The sequence below is a fragment of the Sebastes fasciatus genome, chromosome 1 (assembly GCF_043250625.1).
Source record: "Sebastes fasciatus isolate fSebFas1 chromosome 1, fSebFas1.pri, whole genome shotgun sequence".
Taxonomy (NCBI): domain Eukaryota; kingdom Metazoa; phylum Chordata; class Actinopteri; order Perciformes; family Sebastidae; genus Sebastes; species Sebastes fasciatus.
In genome coordinates, this window is record NC_133795.1 from 24123917 (window position 1) to 24146094 (window position 22178).

Below are 22178 nucleotides of genomic sequence, written 5' to 3' on the forward strand. Positions count from 1 at the left end.
TTAAACACTTACTAGGATAAACAGTTTGTGGTGTAAACCTGCCTATATTTGCAACATTGACCTTCATCTATATCAGGCATTGGTATTTATTACTAATGTTTTTTTTTCTTTGTCCCTAAAAGCAAATTTGCAGGCCTTCAATCAGTAACTTTCACAGATGTTATTGAGTCATAAGACTCAAAAATAAATATTTAGATTAGGGATGGCAATCAATAAAAATATTTAATTATGATTAATCACATTATTGTCCATAGTTAATCGCGATTATTAATCATAATTTTTTTTCTCTGTTCAAAATGTACCTTAAAGGGAGATTAATCAAGTATTTAATACTCTTATCAACATGGGAGTGGGTAAATATGCTGCTTTATGTAAATGTTTGTATATTATGTATTATTGGAAAACAATTTACAACACAAAACAATAACAAATATTGTCCAGAAACCCTCACAGGTACTGCATTTACCGTAAAAAATATGCTCAAATCATAACATGGCAAACTCAAGTCCAACAGGCAACAACAGCTGTCAGTGTGTCAGTGTGCTGACTTGACTATGACTCGCCCCAAACTGCATGTGATCATCATAAAGTGGGCATGTCTGTAAAGGGGAGACTCGTGTGTACCCATAGAACCCATTTTCATTCACATATCTTGAGGTCAGAGGTCAAGGGACCCCTTTGAAAATGGCCATGATAGTTTTTCCTCCACAAAATTTAGCCCAACTTTGGAGCGTTATTTAACCTTTCGCGACAAGCTAGTACAACATGGTTGGTACCAATGGATTCCTTAGGTTTCTAGGTTGTAGCTTTAAAACTGAGCCCTCTACATCTTCTGAAAAAAAACCCGGCCAGGCCCGACGGCAGCTTGTCGAATTTTTAAGAGTTTAATTAAAAATCGCAAGCTGCATACTCCATCAAAAGTTGAGGTTCTGCTTTCAAAATCCTACTAGGTTAAAGTACAGTGGCATTATCAGCAAAATGTACTTAAAGTACCTATAAGTAAAAGTTTTCTGCAGGAAATGCCCGTCACTGATATATTATTATATAACATTATTAGATTGTTAATACTGATCAATGTGAAACCAGTATTTTACTGCTGTAGTTGCTCGAGGGTGAAACTAGTTTCAACTACTTTATATTCTCCAGTGGTTCCCAACCCGGGGGTCAGACCTCTCCGAGAGGGTCAGAAGATAAATCTGGGAGGTCATGAGTTGATAAATGGGGAAGGAAAGAAGAAAATAAAAAGCTCAGCTACACATATTTATTTATTTTGTTTTCTGAATTTTCTCTAATCTCCACTTTTGTTGTGAAATATTGGATCATTTCACCACTTTGGGCTTGGAACAGTTACTTAAAGAAAAAGGAGTTTAGAGAGAAAATCTAACGACTCATAAACATCTGAAATGTGACAGGAGGATGAACTAGACACTGCTTTTTTGTATTTTTATAAAGAGTCAGTTTATGTATTTTTTAAGCGTATCATATGTGTTTTAATCTTAGAAATAACCATAGCTGTCAAATAATGTAGTGGAGTAAAAGGTACAATATTTACCTCTTTAAGTGGAGTTAGATTAGATTCAACTTTATTGTCATTGCACAAAGTACTGAGACAACGAGATGTAGTTTAGCATCGAACCAGAAGTGCAAACAGCAGTAAAGTGCAGAGTAATGTACATGAAGTGGTAAATAATGATAAAAAAGTGTAGATGTGAGTATGATAAGATATATTTTACTTTTATATTATGGCTTTTTTCTGATGGTGCATTGTTGTAACTATTTTTATGATTTTTATTTTGTATTTATATGATTTTATGTTGTTTAGATTTTAAGTTCTGGGTGTTAATTACTTTTATCATGCTTTTATTGTAAAGCACTTTGTAACCTTGTTTTAAAAGGTGTATATAAATAAAGTTATTATTATTATTATTACATACAGTATGCACAAACATGTGCAGCAAGTAGTCAAAATACATAGTGCAGAAGTATTAATAAGTAAGTAAGTTAATAAGTAGTATACATATGAATATACCATAGGTGAGATATTTGCAATATGGACAGTAGTATATAGTAGTATATAGTACAGGTAAGTGTATGTACAGTAGTGTGGCAGTTGTAAGTAAGTGTAAAGTTGCATCAAATGGAAATACAGTACAATTACCTCTAAATTGTACTAAAGTACAGCACTGAAGTTAATGTAATCAGTTAATTTCCGCCACTGGGTCGGAGCATGAGGCTGAACTCAGCAGGTTAAATGAGCATCAGGATGTTCTGAAGAAGCACGACAGGTTTAATGTCTTGTTCCCTTTGAGAAAGAGAGAAATTATTCTTTGAGATGCTTCAGAAGAATAAAAATCAGGACATAAACCTATTCCAAACACATCATCTTTTCCTGAAAATGAGAATATTGGAGTTAGTAATGAGGCGCCATCTATCTCCAATCGCTGCAATCTTTGGAGCTCATTATCTCCAAAACCACCCTGAACTGTGTCAAAACCTTTTAACGCGAAGCTTACGACACATTAGAGCAAGTGCAAGCAATAACAGCCAGCGTGTCTCTGATCCGAACACACAGGCTCTCTGAGAATCTATCAATATTTGATTAGATGGAGAAAGTAACACTCGTTTTTCTTTCCTAACCACCGGCTCAGTCGGACCGTGATTGTGCCGTCCTGATTTACAGCTACAGCATAAAAGCAGTATCGTGATGTATTTTTAATAGTTACCTCTGACAGAGTGCCCTGCTGAAAGCTGGCCAACAGCCAGCCGAGTGATAGATTACACTGAGCCACATCCCGGCAGAGCTGTAGCTTCACATCACCAACACCACAAAGGCACTTCTACCTTTCTTAAGGATTTCACAAAGTAATTAATTACCAAAGTTGCCATCTTAACCCAACTTTTCACGATCAGGGGACTCTCTAAAGGACACAGGTTGTGAGGAAAATTTACATACAAGTAAACAAAGCTGCTGGGAATCCTCTGCTACAGCTTCAGAAACAATAAAACACATCATAAATCATTTGATGAGCAGTATTGAAAATAGATAAAAATGTGAAGCGAGAAAGATGATGTGCTGCAGCATTGCATTCATGCATTTGCTTGTCAAGTCTGTCACAGCAGGTTAGGATGTTAAAAGGATAATTTATTTGCAAATACATCCAATAATTGCTTTTCCTCTGACGGTAAAAGACATTACACCCCAAATTAAATAACATGTCCCACATTTGTTACTCTGCAATCTCATTTTGGCCCACAAGCACATTCGGCACAGTGTGTTAGGACGTGTTTTAAAAGCATAAATACTCCAATCAGAGAGACAAATCTTGAGTCAGGGGTCAGAGGTCAGCAGGAGGTCAGCAGGGTTCACACCGGAAAATAGGAGTGTAGGGGCCAGCTGCCATGCTCGAGGCACACAATGGATCATCTCCTTTAAGGTGTAAGAAGCATGAAAGGAATGAGTCAGACTTGTAGAAAAAGTAATTACCACAGAGGCATCTTACATTAGCATTTTAAAGATTTGGTTGCTGCCGTCGTCCACCGTGACTTACGGTGAGATCAAAGGTCAAATGTGCTTAAATCTAGATACTGCCGTCATTTCAGACAAAGGTCAGCGAGAAATGTCAGTTGCAGAATCCAGAAGTGACAAAACATTTCATGATTTTGTGCTTTTAGAAAAAGTGAGAGATGGAGAGCCAAAAGAGATTATCACATGTTATTTATGGATGCATGAACTAGGAGTACGAGCATGCAACTTTATTCTTAACCTTGGAGTTAACTCAAGGTCCCCTTACTAGCTTTTCCCAGAGCTTTTAAACACATCACAGGATCTTCATCAGTGGATGGATTTGCTAATGTTACTTAAGGTTGGAACTTCGGTCCCATAGTAACAGGTGAGACTACGATCAGGTGGGAATAGATGAGAGAATATGATTAACAGGTGAGAGGAAGATGGAGGAATAATATCCACAAAATTTGCACAGTCGGCATTTTCTATTAAAGCCACAAAAAGTGGAACTCACTTCCATCCCATATCAAAACTTTCCCATCGTTTTATTCTTTTTTTAATGATGCTAATAAGGTGGTTAAAGGAAAATCAAGACCGTAATGATAAATTCGGAGCCTACACATATGCATGCACTGTTGCCTTTTGTTAATATTATTAATATGTATATATGGGTGTATACAGGTTGGTGTGTTGCCGGTGTACAGTAGTCACACTATACACTATAAGTCTAGACTTAGAAGAGTAATTATTATTATTTCATTATTTTTATTATTTAAATTTTGTAATATATTTATTTGTTTTTATCCATCTTTTAATCTACTAATCTATTTATTTATTATTTTATTACTTGTGGTATTATTATTATTACTTATATATTTATTTTTCAATAACATTTTTCTGTTTATGTACAGCTGTGTATGTAGGTGTGTGTATGCACATGAGTATATATACTGTATATATTTATATATACAGTATATATATATATATATACAGTGGAGGAAATAAGTATTTGATCCCTTGCCGATTTTGTAAGTTCGCCCACTGACAAGGAAAAGAACGGTCTATAATTTTAATGGTAGGTTTATTTTAACAGTGAGAGACAGAATATAAAAAAAATAATCCAGAAAATCACATCATATAAAAGTTATAAATTGATTTGCATTTTATTGTGGGAAATAAGTATTTGATCCCCTAGCAACCAGCAAGAATTCTGGCCCCCACAGACCGGTTAGATTAGTCCTCTCGCTTTAAGAAAGTACTCTGAATCTCAACTCGTGACCTGTATAAAAGAACTGTTTCAACTCATTACCTGTATAAAAGACACCTGTCCACAATCAGATTCCAACCTCTCCACCATGGGCAAGACCAAAGGGCTGTCTAAGGATGGCAGGGACATGATTGTAAACCTGCACAAGACTGGAATGGGCTACAAGACCATCGGCAAGCAGCTTGGTGAGAAGGAGACAACTGTTGGTGCGATTATTCGGAAATGGAAGAAACACAAAATGACCATCAATCTCCCTCGGTCTGGGGCTCCACGCAAAATCTCGTCTCGTGGGGTATCGATGATCAAGAGAGGTGAGGGATCAGCCCAGAAATACACGGGAGGAACTTCTTAATGATCTCAAGACAGCTGGGACCACAATCACCAAGAAAACCATTGGTAACACACTACGCCGTAATGGTTTAAAATCCTGCAGCGCCCGCAATGTCCCCCTGCTCAAGAAGGCACATGTACAGGCCCGTCTGTTAGCCAATGAACACCTGAATGATTCAGAGAAGGCTTGGGAGAAGGTGATGTGGTCAGATGAGACCAAAATCGAGCTCTTTGGCATCAACTCGACTCGCCGTGTTTGGAGGAAGAGAAATGCTGACTATAACCCCAAGAACACCATCCACACCGTCAAGCATGGAGGTGAAAACATTATGTTTTGGGGGTGTTTCTCTGCTAAGGGGACAGGACGACTTCCCCGCATCAAAGGGAGGATGGACGGGGCCATGTACCGTGAAATGTTGGGCGACAACCTCCTTCCCTCAGCCAGGACACTGAAAATGGGACGTGGATGGGTCTTCCAGCACGACAATGACCCAAAACATACGGCCCAGGCAACAAAGGAGTGGCTCAAGAAGAAGCACATTTAGGTCATGGAGTGGCGTGGCCAGTCTCCGGACCTTAATTCCATAGAAAATCTGTGGAGGGAGCTGAAGCTTCGAGTTGCAAAGCGACAGCCTCGAAACCTTAAGGATTTGGAGAGGATCTGCAAAGAGGAGTGGACCAAAATCCCTCCTGAGATGTACGCAAACCTGGTGACCAACTACAAGAAACGTCTGACCTCTGTGCTTGCCAACAACGTTTCTCCACCAAGTACTGAGTCATGTTTTGCTAGGGGATCAAATACTTATTTCCCACAATCAAATGCAAATCATTTATAACTTTTATATGATGTGATTTTCTGGATTTTTTTTTTAATATTCTGTCTCTCATTGTTAAAATAAACCTACCATTAAAATTATAGACTGTTCTTTTCTTTGTCAGTGGGCAAACTTACAAAATCGGCAAGGGATCAAATACTTATTTCCTCCACTGTATATACAAATATGGATGTATGTGTGCTTATGTAAATATTCTATGCACATATAATTATTCACTGTTCATCCTTACAGTATGTAATTTCTGCCATTATTATTTACTTAATTTGTACTCCTATTCTTGCATCCTAGTGTGGGTGGGGAGGGGGATTGTTAAATCTGAAAATGGCTGATTCATGTTTGTTATACATTTTATGTGCTTTCTTTCAATAAAGTATTGAAACAAGAGAAAAAGGAGAATCAAGAACGCAATCATTAATTTTAATTCAGGAATCATTATTAACTGATCAAACAACCACAACTGTTCTGTAAATACCATATACAATATATATTCTGTTACTATGTACATATACTGAACAGTATTTCATAATGCTTGTTGTATGTAATGTACTCTATATGCTGTTTGTATTATTGTTTACCTGCCTGGGGACTGGGAATGAAAATGAGCTTTTAGCTACTGTATGTCTCAGTATAATGCAGATTTCAAGTATCGAAGTTTCTGTTTATTATACGTAGTTCCTGTCAAATCAATTTGTAAATAAAATAAAAATAATATATAGGTTTCGTTTTAAAAATGAAGTATTTTTTTTTTATCATAAACTGAAATATTTTCATTCTCTGTTCTGTTGGACTGGAGAGTAAAACTTGAAATGAGATGGAACAATGTATAACTGAAGGAGCAATTCCCTTATACACCGGCACAATTATGTGTTACATTATTGATACTTGGGTCTTATTTTCTTAGTTTTCATCATTATTTCTATCAGTAATGATTTGTTTTGTCCCTGTGGACTTCATTATTGGGATGAGGCCGTGTTCCCAGACCTCAGCATTTTCTCTGCTGAGTGAAATGTTATCCTAACCAACAGAAATGATGGCCTAAACTAGTAAAATAAGACCCAAGTGGTAATAAATTGGACTTATCCTTTAATTGGCATCGATCACAAACTCTTCCTCCACTTGTAAATATGTGTCAGTAAACGATAACATCACTTTATTTATCCTTCGGAGGACACCTACTGCTGAAGGTAAAACAAAAACATATCTGTTTGGCTTGACTGTGGCACAAGACAAAAAGTCAGGGCAGAAATCAATAGAAGCCATCCTCTGGGGAGCACGAATCCATAATAAATTTCATGGTGAACTGAGCAGTGGTTGTAAAAATAGATACAGTATGTTTCTGTGGAACAAAGCGTTTGAAAGGATGGATGGGCGAAAATCGAATTACATTTCTAAATGTCACAAACAAGCTGACAAAGTACATCGGCATGACTGCAGAGCATCGGCCTGAAAGTGGTTACTTCAACATTTAATTTGATCAATCTGTTTGTGTTATCAACCTCTTTACAAACCTTGACCACTGACTTCTCCAAAAACACTCATTTGTCCAGAAAGTGAGAAGAGTTTGTTGGTTATAATGATGGCCTTTAATCATTCATATCACACATTTTTTTGTTACACTTTACCAGTTTATACTGATATTGTAGTTACTTTGGGCTACAGCTCATGTCTGTTGAGACGTGAACTACTGAACTACTGTGTGATGGACCAGAACACCAATGCAAAAATATAGGTCTATAACACCCACTGGATGGATTGCCATGACATTTTGTAGGCCTACAGACATTCATGAAATTCTAATGACTTTGGTGATCCATTAAAGGTACAGTGTGCAGGATTTGGCGACATCTAGTGGTGCGATTGCAGATTGCAACCAACTGAGTACCCCTCTGCTCACGGCTCTCTTTCCAAGACTGTGGTAACGCGAGACGCTGAGTGCAAAACTGTGGTAACCCCGTTCACCTCGCTTAGAGACCATCCTTACCAGAATAACTCTACTTTAGGAGCAACGGAAGTCAGACAGCGGCTGGCAATACCACGGTTTTGCACGTTTCGCAAGTGTGTTAGAGAACTGCGGTGGCCTAAAGGTAACGTAAAAATGCAAAAAGGCTCTATCTAGAGCCAGTGTTTGGTTTGTCCGTTCTGGGCTACTGTAGAAACTCCGCGGAGCAACATGGCGGACTCCGTGAAAAGGACCCGCTCCCTATGTAGATATGAAGGGCTCATTCTAAGCTAATGAAAACACAATGATTCTTAGTTTCAGGTGATTATACACTAATGAAAACACATTTCTGAATATTATATTCCATTAATAGATCCTCTGAAATGCTACACACTGTTCCTTTAAGGCAAAATTTAGAAGTGTCCAATACTTTGGTTTTATGACCAAATACCTGAAAAACAAAGGAACGACAAATTTCCATCAGCATCAGCTGTTCTACTACTATTAGCAACTTTCAGCATGTTAACACACTGAACTAAGATGGTGAACATGGTTAACTGTTAGACATTAACATGTTAGCATTATCATTGTGAGCATGTTATCATGTCAATCCTGTTGCTGTGCTAAAATCATACTGTGCATAATATCTTCATTTAAAGGGTTACATTTCTTTTATGGATCTGCGTACATAGGCCATTTCAAATATTTGTTATTAATATTACAAATGAGCAACAAGGTCTAAATATTGTTTTAGAGATTTTTCCCAACTTGCCAATATAAAAAGTGATTGATGGCTGATTGGCTGAATAGATTTAAAGGTATTGAATATAAACACAAATGACCGCCTCCATCAGTCACAGTAACACTTTTCAAATCGTCACACTGCTGCGGACATGTGACATGCTGTCATGTTATTTTTACTCCACTGATAAGTACAAAAATAGCAAAATACACAAATATAATTCTCTACAGCTTTTATATATAAATATTGCATTTTCTATTTTATCTGTTAGAGAAACTGAGCAGACAGTTTTATTTATATAAATGTTCTTGAATGTTCAAACACACGTGCTACATTCCTGATCATTCATAGTGAGCAAAGTGGAGGGAAGCTGTGGATGCCCATGTGGTTTCTCCCTGACTGAGAGCAGGAGGAGGGGTGAGGAAGAGGAGGGTGTGAGTCACATGGGAGGGAGTCAGGCTGCTGTCACATGTTTTTTTGTTTGCAGGCTGATCTGAAGGGAGGAGGAGTTTCACAGAGAAGTTTGTGTAAGAAGAAGAAACAATCTGAGGCAGCTTCTCATGTAGACCCCCTTCAACAAGTTGGAGCAGTGAAGCGGATCAAGGAAGAGCTGCTTTCACCAAACAGCCTGTTATGGAAATCCCTGCCATCAATCTAAAGGTGAGCCTGCAGCTTTTACTTGATTCTAATGTTGGATGTGAGTGTGTTTGTTTTTGAAGTGTGTTTAACAAAGACTTATTATGTGATGAGGTCAACTTTGTTGCTCAATTCTCACTGGTAATTCCTCTGTTTGGCAACTACCTGCCTCTGCTTGAGACACACATCACAGTAAACTGGTGAAATTATGGATTTATTTAAGAGATATGGGCTCCACACATATGTTAAATTGCATTTAAGATCAAAGACTACACAGGTTTGTTGGCAGAGATGGGCAGCAGGCCTGTGGACACAGTAAACAACACTATTGGATGTTAGAGACACAAACTTAGTGATGAGATATTAACAATATATGTGTCTACAGTTCAAACAAAGATCAAACACAAACTAATATACAGTGAATTTGCCACCAGATATGGAAATATAATTATTTAAATTATTCATCACATGAACCAAATGACAATATCTTGTCAGTCATCTCTGATTTCTACACTTGTTGTGTTTAAAAACTTCAAGTAATGAATTAGAGGCAGCTGTGAGGAACATACAGCAGGCTATATAAGTGAACTGATGTTAAATCCCTTTAAAAGGGAGAACCGTTAAATTGAATTAAGTCTTTGTACTATTTTTGTAAAGGTTAAAGGGTTCAAAAGCTCCCTTATTCAAAAGCTCAGAAACCTGGACTCAAACATGTGATGTGAGAAGCCTGAAAATAACAAGTATAAATGTAGTTAAAGAAGCAACTACACTCTGATTTTCTAGGAAAAATGGTGAATTCTCTGATTCATAATTTGGGCGGAAAAAAAAAATCAAACCAGCAATCTGTGGAGACATGAAATCAATCACCTTGATGCTGCTTCACACTTTATGGCAGATGCAAACTGATCACATGTTTTTCATTTAGTTCTGTAGTTTCTGGCTCTGATGTTAATTGAGCTCACATTGACTGAACCATGGCTTCATCTAATGCTTATTTTCATATAACAATTAAACTATTCATGATTTTTTTTTTTCAATTAATCAATTAGTTGTTTGATCTATAAAATGCAAGGAAATAGTGAAATGTGCTTCAGAGTCCAAGGAGACACCTTCAGTTGTCCTTATTTGTCCAACCAACTTCCAAAACCCAAAGGGATCTAGTTCGCAATGATATAAAACAGAGAAACTCTCACTTTGGAGAAGCTGGAGTCGCTGAATGTTTGGAGCTTTTAGTTGATAAAAGATTGATCGATTGTCAAAATTAAAATTTTCTGTGGATTGACTGTAGACTTAAGTGTTTTGGACCACAGGGAAAGTACTAATACAGGTCCTTAACAATCCAATATTTCTTTCTAACACTTGTCTTCTGTCTTCTGTCGTAGGCCATAGTACTGGTGCACTGGCTGCTGACAATATGGTGAGTGTGTGTGCACAGGTTTTTTTTTCCACAAACCTGAGGAATTTCTCTCCTCTTCTGACAAACACAGACTGATTCACAATCTGGATCCAGGCCCACTCCTTCACCTCCATGTCTCATACTTGTGTGTATTTGTGTGTGTCTGGTGCAGGGGGTGCATGGCGTGGCTGCCCACGTCCTTCGCTTGGGGGAACTTCGGTGTCTTAGCTGTGGGGGTCTGGGCCATCGCACAGAGGGACTCGGTGGATGCTGTGCTCATGGTGAGTCTACGCCTCGACTTACTTCACGCAGGCTGCAATCTTAACATCATGTGATGCGTACAGGAGTCTAACTATAGGCACAGCTGTGCGTATCCGTGCTAACCTATTTGTCTGTGGAATCTGGGACAATCTGGGAGCATCCCTCTGAGAAAGATAGCCTTCCCTTAGTTCAGCACAGAGCACAGTAACCGTGGCTTTCACGGTGCGTCAGTTCACAGCACCAAGGGCCTGTTTCACACAGATGTTTCACACCGCTCTGTAGTGTGAGGACAGTCTTAGTGTTGCTTTTAAATGAGCCTAATGGAAAATTTAAAGTCTGTTACTCTACCAGCCTACCCTAATCTGAACTTTGACTCATAATCATTGACACGTGCTGAGCAGTGACACCAAATGACAAAAAAGAGGAAACATGGCTCATAATGTGTGGTTTGCTGACAATGTTATGGAGCGAGTAATGAGAAGGAAAAGGCATTTTACTTATAGAGCACCATTCAGACACAAGGCAATTCAAAGTGTTTTATAGGGGCATATAAATATATTAAATATATTAAACATAAAAATTGCATTTCAGAGACAATGAATCAAAGACAGAAAGCGAAAACAAGCAAATAAGTTGTTAAAAATGGCATTTTTAAAAAGCAATGAAAAGCATAAGCAAGCAAATAAATAGTATATATATATATTATGTGCCACAGCAAACAATAACATTTTAAGCCTTGATTTAAATGAGCTTACACTTTCAGCAGACCTCAGGTATTCAGGGAGCTTGTTCCACAGGTGAGTTTTTTTAGAGCGCAGTAACCTGTTGAACATTGACAGCAGTGAAGACATCGTCAGTCATTTGTGTTTGTCTGAAGAAACTATGCTGAGCCTGACGGATGAGTTAGCAGAATCACTGAGCTCAGCCACATTAAGAAGCCTCTCAGCTCTGCACTGCCTTGAGATTTTACTATGCTACTAGAGGTTTTTTGAATTGTTACATGCTTCACTGAATTTTCCCAGTAAAATGTCTTTGTACTGTAACTATCAAAATCTTTATTTAATTTAATTTTATTTCGAACATGTAACAAATAAGTAAAATCAAACAAAACAAAAATAACCAAATAAAATTTACATTAAACATATAGAAAACTCTTAATATACAAGTAAATATATAAATAAACAACGTCAATAAATATTACATGTCCGAAAAGGAGTACAGGTATATGCTCCTTCCCCTTTGTCCTCCAGAAGACAAACATTTTCTGCTGGGGACAGAGCTGAGCAATGTGACGCTGTTAGTCGGTCAGCCATGTTTTGTTTTTTAAGTCTTAATTTACCCAGAATTCATGGCATGTTAGTCTTAATTAGGATAGACAAGAACCAGACAGATTTGTGCAACAGATGAATTCAGACAATCTGACTATTATTATTTCTATCTAAGCAAAGTCTATCTTTGTGAAAGCAGCACCAGACTGCCATGTTGGCTGTGGAGGTGTGTTATGTGTTGCATGCCAAACAGATACACCACAGCTGGAGGGTCGAGAGAAAAACTAGCTGTCCAGTGTCTCTTTCTGTGACACCTTTGACAGTAATGGATTCTGACTGTCACTGCTGTTGGGAAGTAACCATCGGGGAGCCTCTTACCTTGTGTACTTTAAAGTCCAGGGGTCCTTCAGGAGAGAGCGTTCTGGGCTGAGCTGGCCAAAAGAAAGTTGAAAAAAAAAAATAATGAATGCACTGGATTCTTTGTGGTTCAGGATGCAGCTTCAAAATCAAATCAACCAGGGAGAGATAGAGACAGGAGATAGTCTACTGCATGTTTCTTTTATTATTAATCCAGGCTTCTCTTTCCCTTAAGTGTCTTAAGTGATTTCAACAATTCTTTTTGTCAACTAATCACACTCATTTCTGGCTTTTGGAGAATTATAAAATGGATATGTGTCCTAGATGATAAAGGCAACAGAGAGATATCTAAATTCAGTGTTTCCTATTTTATTTCTTACTTTTTTCAATCTGACTTCCTGGCACCACTTAGCTTTTTATCTAATTTCCCCTCAGAAATTATGTTGCAAGGAAACTTTCCTTGTGGTTAATTACAGAGATGTGTTGGCACTTCACAGCATGAAAGCACTTATGTATACAGATAAGTCCATCTTTCTCTTTTTGTTCTTTCCCTGTAGTTTCTGATGGGGATGGTCGGGACTATAGTGACCGACATCGTCCATTTCGGGGTCTTTTACCCGCTGAGTGACTTCGCAGCCGAGGGCGGGAGAAACGTGTTCCGCTTCAGCGCGGGAATGGCCATCCTCAGCCTGCTGCTCAAACCGGCGACCTGCTTCTTCGTCTACCAGATGTACCGGGAGCGTGGAGGAGATTACAACGTTAACTTTGGTAAGCGCTGCAAGATGAGTACAAGTACAGTAACATGAGGAGTTTGCAGATGAAGAAGAAGAGTGGGTACTGCAAAGATGTTTAGCTCTGATATAGACATCAACAGGAATTTAAACGCTTCCAAAAATAAGATTCTTACAGTGGAAACTGATGCTATCTCCCAGCATTTATCATTTATTTAATCATCTAAATGTGATCTAGTTCCCTTTTGAGGAGCAGATGACACAGAAAATAAGTCATTACATAACAAAATAAGGCTTCGTTGAGCGAGTACATGTTGAAGTATCATTTCAGACCCAGCGAGACATATCTGAGGTTTCCTAATCCCCACAAAAAGTGGTCCCCTGCAACCCAGAGTGTGACCAAAGCTGGAGGTACGGTGTGATGCATGTCCAGGGGCGCTTTCAGATCCTCCCTATGTTGTTTTATGCTGTTTGCCTATGACAGGCCTGCCAAGTGCAGCACACACTGGGACGAGTCTGTGCTGTACCGCTGGCAGATGATCCCACCGTCAGACTAATTTGTTACAGTCACAAGACTCTAAATGCAGCAAAAATATCTGAGCTGCAGTTCGGCCCGGGCAAGAAAATCATTTCTCCACAAGTTGTTTATAACATTAGTGTGTCATCCTGACCACCAGTTTATACTGCATGCAGTGCAGGAACATATTAAACCCATGCAGACTGAAGAACTTGTGATCTGCCATGATAGAAAAATAGCACATGATTGATGTGAAATAGCCCAGAGCAGCGTGTTCTTGACCGTTGAGAACATATCTCTCTGTCCTTCTGGCAAACAAATGTTAAGTACACTTCTTCCATTGACTGGTCAGGAGATACTCGAGATGTGCTCTTAATGATTAACCGTGTGTGGCCATCGATTTTAGGGACTTGGACTCGCTCTGCTGAGAGCTTTCCCATCAGGAATCCCACTGAGCTGTGACATCTGAGGACTCTTAAATCCTTGAAAATGTTGCTCACGACTTCATCTATATGGATTAACCAAACGTGGTTGTATTCACGATTTGATGGCAGTAGAGATAATGGTTCCATACGGGGAGCTTTGAGCTAGTGAACTTTTATTGCCCTCATAAAAAGACAAAGAACAACAAAAAATGCCAAAAAATAAACCCGGAGGTGGTGCGTTTTAATGTATTATTAACTGTCACATCACCAGATAAAATAGTAATTTATTACACTACACTCTGGGATAAGTAATAGAATTTCTCCTGCATTGCGACCAACACTGCAGTCTCCTGATTTGACTGTTTTTGGAGGATAATTGAATATTGATGAATGTGCTCTCTCTGTGGTTTTTACTTTAACGCCACAGACACAGCAGGTACATCCATTAGACTGTGATTGGCTGCGTGGTGACTGATGAGTGTGTTTCAGACAATGTGTGTTTTAATTGCTGTCTGATTGCATAGCTGGCATTAACACAGTCCCCCGCTGCACAGAGCACTCTGGGAACCAGGCAATCAGCTGCATGTGAGTGACTAGTTGATTCAGGCAGACGGGGATCTCTGAATGTTGATTGGCGGCCCTCTGATGCTGGTTTAAATCACTCAGGTTCTGTGTTTTTATTTTTACGTTGCTTAATACAATAGAGGCTTTAAGACTGAGTGATCACACAACATTCATTAAACACTTCCCCTGAACATTAGGGCGTGTCAGGCTGTGGATTTCTCTTCATGCTGAAGCAGTGTGTGTGCGTGGGGCTGTAGTAAGCAGTCAGTACCTATATTTATGAGGTTTTTTTTAGCCTTTCCGTAACAAAAAAGCAGAATTGTTGTATACTCAAATGTAAGCATAGAGCGGACGTAGTCACCGTGACATTTTTAGGCGACCAAAAATGTTATAGTTAACTTTCATGAACTGAAAACACACTGTGAACGGGTTTAAGTTGTAAGACGAAAACACGGAAAACTCCCAAACCGGAGAACGCCGTGGTAGCGACCTGACATCACAAGGTAGCCACGCCCTAAAGTATCCCCTGCTTTATGGTCTATTTGACTCTAAATGTAACCATAATTTACTAAATGAACATCAAGCTGTATTGAAGAAGACTTGAAACTAGCGATTGAGACCATAAACTCGTGTTTACAATGTTTACTGAGGTAATAAATCAAGTGAGAAGTAGGCTCATTTTCTCATTGACTTCTATACAATCAGACTTCTTTTTGCAACCAGAGGAGTCGCCCCCTGCTGGCTATTAGAGAGAATACAAGTTTAAGGCACTTCAGCTTTGGCTTCACTTTTAAGATCGGAGGTTGCCGTCTGAATGTGAGCTGCAAACATTAGCATGTGTTGCCAACTAGCTTACTTTGTAGTATTCCTCCACTGTGTGGGATCTGGGGTTGTGAAGAGTTTAGGGTAACGTCAGCGATTGGATTTGGGGTTTACAGTGAAGCAACCTCATCCAAACTCACCTGAGATAGCGTTAGCCTACATTTGCACATTTGTTAGTCCGGTCTTGAATTTTGTATAGTAAGCATCCAAACAATGTTGCGTTAGGCTAGAACAAAATAAATAACAGTCTGATCTTAAATTTCTCCTGTTATCAAAATGTACTGTAATGTTAATGCTAGCTACCCTTCATTAGCCTGACCCTGTAAGCTGAAGTCCTATATGTCTTTTTTTTTTTTTTTAGCATCATTACATGGCCCTGGTTTAGCTGTCACGTGTGCATCAAATGCATTTTCAAGACCCATTTGTAGGTTTCAGCTGGAGACAGTTTTAAACGTTCAACCAACTCAGAGTTAACGTTAATTAGCTAGCTAGCTATAGCTGCAAAAATCTGTCAGCAACAACATTTTAGCTTTAAACAGTCGACTGTCATAAAAAGCCTGCTTTTGTTTACATCTGCTTGAAGTCATGGACCCAAAAATGTCAAAAATTACTACTAATTTTGAGTGGTAAGAAACAGTTATTATTGTGAGGTTATGAACTTAAAGCTGGACAGGCATAGCAACAGTAACCAGGGAGGGCGGAGCTTAGCAATCTGTTAATGACCTGCATTTCCCATGAATGTTCTCAGCTGGCTTGTAGTGACGCAGCTCATTAATGTGTAATCCTCACGTGTAAGAATTTGTCCAAACCTACATTTCCCAGTTCTTCTCTTGCTTGTCGTCATTTCTGTCTGTTCGTCACACGGTCATGTTTTTTGTCATGTTGTGTTGTCTCATGTTTTCCCAGTTATGATTTTTACTATTTGTCTCGTGTCACTCTTCTCCTTTCTTCTCTTCTCCACTGCTGACCTCTGACCTCTCAGACTTAGAGACCTCTGTGGACAGTCGATGCACTACGGATAGTGCTGACAGTGCCTTTATTGGCCGCCGCTATTGATTCCCGGCTTCTTCCTTTTCCCAATTTTCTCTTCTCCAATCATCCTCTTCCATCCTCTCCCACACAGGAAGTAAGATCACACATCAGGCTGCAGCACAAAAAAATTATTCTTTTTTATCTGTTTATCTTTATTTCCCAATTATTGTCTTGTTATTGTTCTGTTGTCCATCTTTCTCTATTATTTATATTAATTCATCTGTCAGTTCCCACCTCCATCAGTCCTCATTTCCATCCCCTACCTGTCTGCTTAGCTGTGTTTGTCAGTACAGTATATTTGTCTATTGTATCATATGCGTTTATATGTTTGTGAAAGTTTGCATCTATGTATTATTCATATTTTTACTCTCCAGACACCTCATTTGTGTTTGTGTATTCTGTTTGCATATATTTAAAGCAGAGCTGCATGATGCTGCACATTCTCAAATCAGCCTAATTAAAGTAATGTTGACTTCTAATAGACAATGAATGTGACCTGTTTGAAATGCACGCCCAGACTTTAGAGTCATTGAAGGTTAGTTGAACCGAGTGATGAAGGTTTTTCTTTTAGAGCTATTTATGTATTTTTATGCTTTAAAATAAAATAATAAACATCACAGTTGTGCAGTTAGTCAAATTTATATATACTTTTTTTATTTGCATTTTAAGACATTATATAGTTACACAGCTAATCTATACTTTTGCAAATCATCCAAACCCTCTGCAATGAAAGTGCTTGTTTAATTAGCATTAATATGTGCGTGTTTGTCACAGTTACAGGACTCTGGGCCATGCAGGCGTAACAGTGAGCGGGCCTTTGAACTTCCAAAAACACGTCATTGGTATTCTGGCCGAGTCGGGACTCTGTTTGTTTTAGAGCATCATAGGGAGTCCTATGAGACTTTTCATATGGATTATCTCAGTACCCGGCCTTCATAGAACTCATTATAAAGCATGTTTACATCAAGTATAAAGCACCCAGGTTTTCAATGTAAACATGTTAGAAGATTCTGCTCACATGAGGTTCTCAGATCCTTAATGGTCAAATTCTCTTCCTTTAGCTGCAGAACAAGCAGCCGATCAGACAGTAAAAAGAGAGCGATGGAAGGGGATGAATTTCAGCAATCAAAAGAGGTTCTGTTAAATGTAATTTGCTGATTTCTCAGCCCAGCGTCCATCAGAGGCAGTGTGTGCCCGTTACCGACAGTATAATTCATCCAGATGAGAGGCCAGATGCTCAAGTCAAGATAACAAATCTGCCCGACTGTGTCATGAATCTGTGTGTGAAAAGAGATGAGTGTAAAAATCAAGAAAAAGGAAGTTGTGTTTAAGCTTTCAAAGGATTCCTTTCTTGTGCAAACAATTTTGATATGGCAACACCCTTGATTAGTCACAGTGACTCTAAGCAGATATGACTATGAATAATACATTTACATGGCAGGGGTCGTCTGTGTTGAAGAATGTTGGCTTGTCTCTGCAGGTTTCCCCTCTGTATCACGAAGCAGAGATGCCTACCAGTCCATTGACCAGCAGGATGAGACCGCCACCCCAGCGAATCCATTCAACCAGGCTGAGGAGAGCAAACCACCCGTCCGCACATACTGAGAGAAGCAAGCGGTGAACAATGCAGTGTTTTCCTCTGACTTTTTATGCAGCAGCATGGTGCCCAGGGCAATTTTTTTTTACAATCGATTCCACACCGGTCTCTGTGTTTTGTACAGTCGGTCTGCTGCAGATTGCACTGACAGCAAATTGAGCACTTTTTATTATGGTAAATCATTAGCTGTGTTTGGGTTTCAGAATGAAATGTGGCATAATTAAACCCATTTTAAGTTTTTCTTCAGATGTTTTTTTGCTGAGCCGGCACATCACTGCTGAATAAATACAGAGGAAACACTGCTCTACCACTCCTCCCATGCTGTTACTGTTGTTACCGCCTACTATTTTTAGTAGAGGGCTGTTGAATGGATCTGTTGGGTCAGTTTACTCTTTTTCAAGTGAGTCATTGTTACAAATGTGGCACTTAATAGTCTTGTCTGTGATCTGTAAATTATTACATTCCCCTTGTATGCAGTATGTAATTATTATTTTCCTGTTGCTCTTTGCTTTACGGTACAACAAATGCTTAAGCACAATGCAGTTTTTCACACAAGAGAACTGAAATGAACGTTCATTACCGTCGTGCCTTTATAAGCTACCTTGTGCCTTTGTACTTTTTCAACTCATAAGAGCTGTGAAATCCTTCGACTGAGTTGAAGACGTGATGACGACCAAATTGAAGTTAGAGGCCTTTCATCTCATAACTGGGCATAAAACGAGCTTCATAGTGGAGTGAACAAAAAGACAGGCACTGTTCACTTATCTTTATGTTGACCTATGAAAAGCCCGTATTAAAGGTGCAGTTTGTAGGATTTGGCGGCATCTAGCGGTGAGGTTGCAGATTGCAACTAACCGAAACTTCTCCTATGTGCCAAGCGTGTAGGAGAACGTTGGCCGGTGCGAAAACGCAAAAATGAGTATGGCCGCATTTAGAGCATAGAATGTATATAAGAAGTGGACGTAGTCACCGTGACGTTACAAATTGTTTTTTGGACTGGCATTTTGGCTGTCGCCATCTTGTTTTTTTTCAACCACAAGTGACACGAGAGGGTGGAGCTAAGCTCAACCGAATGCTAAATAAGAAATTTTTCAGGTGACCAAAATTTTACAATTAACTTTCATGAACTGAAAACATACTGTGAAAGGGTTAAAGTTTTAAGACGAAAACACAGAAAACTCCCAAATAGGACAACGCGATTGTATCGACCTGTCAGTCACAAGGTAGCCACGCCCTAAAGCATCCCCTGCTTTATGGTCTATTTGACTCTAAATGGGGCCATAATTTACTAAATGAACATCATGCTGTATTGAAGAAGACTTGAAAATAATGATTGAGACCATAAACTCATGTTTACAATGTTTACTGAGGTAATAAATCAAGTGACAAGTAGGCTCATTTTCTCATAGACTTCTATACAATCAGATTTCTTTTAGCAACCAGAGGAGTCGCCCCCTGCTGGCACTTCCGCATTGGCTTCACTTTTCAGAACCGGAGGTTGCCGCATCCTCTAGAGCCAATGTTTGGTTTGTCCGTTCTGGGCTGCTGTAGAAACATGGTGGTCGTCTCTGTGAAGAGGACCCGTTCTGTATGTAGATATAAATGACTCATTCTAAGCTAACAAAAACACCATTCCTATTTTCAGGTGATTAAACACTAAAGAAAACATGCTTATTAATATTACATTCCCATTTAGATCCCCCTAAATGTTACACACTGTTCCTTTAAGACTGCTGTCATATTTAGCACTGCAACTATGAAAAACACATAAAAACTAAGATTTTTGAGAGAAACAAAGAGATAAATTATTTTTTATTCACTGTGCATAAAAAAACCAAATGTTTCTCATTTCATAGCATTTTAAATGTATCATTCTTATCCATTGCCTTCTAAGTGAAGGGCCTCTAGACTGCCATAAACGCTCTTTTGTAATGTCAGACTTGTTTCAATAAATAATAGACCACATACTGTGCAGCCTCTGAAAGCTGTTGATCTGTTATGTAATAAGACAGCAGATATGAGACAGTTTGTCACATCACAAAGGGTTTAAAACCTTGAAATGTTCACATTTAATATTTTCAGTGAACAGCGTGTAACCACACATCATTCATTGAGCACTGAACAAAGTGTTCACTCACAGTTTTAGTGTGTAAATGACACAATGGTGACAGTGGTTAGAGCGCATAAGGAAAGCGGACACTGTGGCTGCAGGGTGGATTTTACTGACTTATTGCATCATTTGGATTTTCTTTACAGTCAGTTCTCTTTTGAAAGTTTTGAGTTCCTGTTTTGAAATCATGATGACCTATGTGACAGAGCGCATATGTGGTAACTACGTTGGTCACATGAGGATGTGAAATGTTCCCGGCTGTAGAAACCTGAGTCTAGCCTAGACTGTATATATAGATGGACGACGCGTCTCCACTTCCTCCCACTGTACAGAAAGCCAAAGCCAAAATATCCCGGATACGGGAGCTGCAATCTTGAGATCTTGACGTCATTTGGAACTACAGTCTACGCGGTAGTGATCGGGCAGTGGTGCCGCGGTATCGAGGTCACCCGCCCAACAATCACGAGCCGAGCACGGCCACAGCTGGTCAGCGAGAGAGACTCACAGCTGTCAATCATGACGTCTCACCCCCTTTTTATAGCATCAAATAACTCATTAAAACCAAACTTATCAGAAAAACTAACACTTGAACATACATCAGTGTGATAAGAACTACCTAAAATGACAGAAAACATCTTTGGGAAAAATGTATTTGACATACACTTTGGCTAATTAGTTTGGCCCATGTCCCATCCGCTCACATCGAGGGGGCGGGATTTATGACCTATACTGCAGCCAGCCACAAGGGGGCGATCCAGATGTTTTGGCTTCACCTTTGGGGAGCTGTCATGTCGTCCATCTTTATATACAGTCTATAGATTAAACCACAACATTGATAGTTCGACACACAGTGAGCCTAGAAGAACCCCTTTAACTAAATCACTGCAATACCACACTTGCAGCGGCAGTTGGTTGCACTTTTTATGACGATAAATAAACTAGCATGTGTTACCTGGTGCTTGCAGATGATTGTGGATTGAGAAAGACCTGCAGAAAGGCAGCAACGTTGTTTATGTAATTCCGTTCATGATAACAAAAAATGTTTACAAAGCTACATTGCTGCACCAGGATTACTGTAGGTATGAGTAGGTAATTCAGAAGGGTCTTGATTCATTACGTCTTGTAAAAGATTACTATAAAAAAACATTTTACTGTGAAAAAGTAGAACTTAAGCAATTTCTATTATCTTGATACTTCTATTAAATTTATTTTCTCTTGGAAATTTCAAGAACATCTTTTTGTTCTCATGCTATTTCACTTGGATCGTCCTGAAAAGTGGGCTTATCCTAAAATGCAGCTGTAGAGGCTTCAATGTCTCTTACTCTGAATACATTTGAAAGGCTCAAGGCTAGTTTACTTTAAAAAGAGACTGTTACTGTTACTACTGAAATCTAGTTCTCACTAAATGAAGATTATAAGAGAATAAGATGAACAATGTGGGCTGCATGTTTTCATGAAAATACTGCAGCTCCGTGCTTCCAAAAGTTCTTTGTATGATTCATATTTGCCACGTTTTGTTTGGGTTCTCCAACATGAGAGTTTTTGTTGTTGTTTTCCATTTTAAGGTTGCTTCTGATTTGAAATGTTATGTGGCAAGTTGTTTTTCCCCCTTAAAAATAAAGGCCAATTGTGTATAACATTTGTTGAATGAAGTTTTATAACAGATATACACAGAGGATTTACATGACATTTACATCTGCACAGTAATATGAGACTGACTACTGACCAGATTTTTCTCTCTCCATTCTTCTCTCATGTTCTTCTTTTCTGTTCCACACCTCTGTTTACTCTCACCCTGCTCCTCCTCAGAGATCTCTGACCAGACAAGACATTTATCTTCCTT

At 38.9% G+C, this 22178-nt stretch overlaps 1 protein-coding gene across 1 annotated transcript; it reads left to right on the plus strand.

Annotated features, from left to right (window-relative positions):
• The first annotated feature begins 9122 nt into the window (after nt 1-9122).
• agtrap (angiotensin II receptor-associated protein) lies at nt 9123-21974 on the plus strand. The gene is made up of 5 exons (XM_074639115.1): nt 9123-9279; nt 10638-10672; nt 10824-10932; nt 13095-13305; nt 18109-21974. The coding sequence occupies exons 1-5, from the start codon at nt 9253-9255 to the stop codon at nt 18231-18233; spliced, it is 507 nt and encodes a 168-aa protein (XP_074495216.1). The 5' UTR covers nt 9123-9252; the 3' UTR covers nt 18234-21974.
• The last annotated feature ends 204 nt before the right edge of the window (nt 21975-22178 follow it).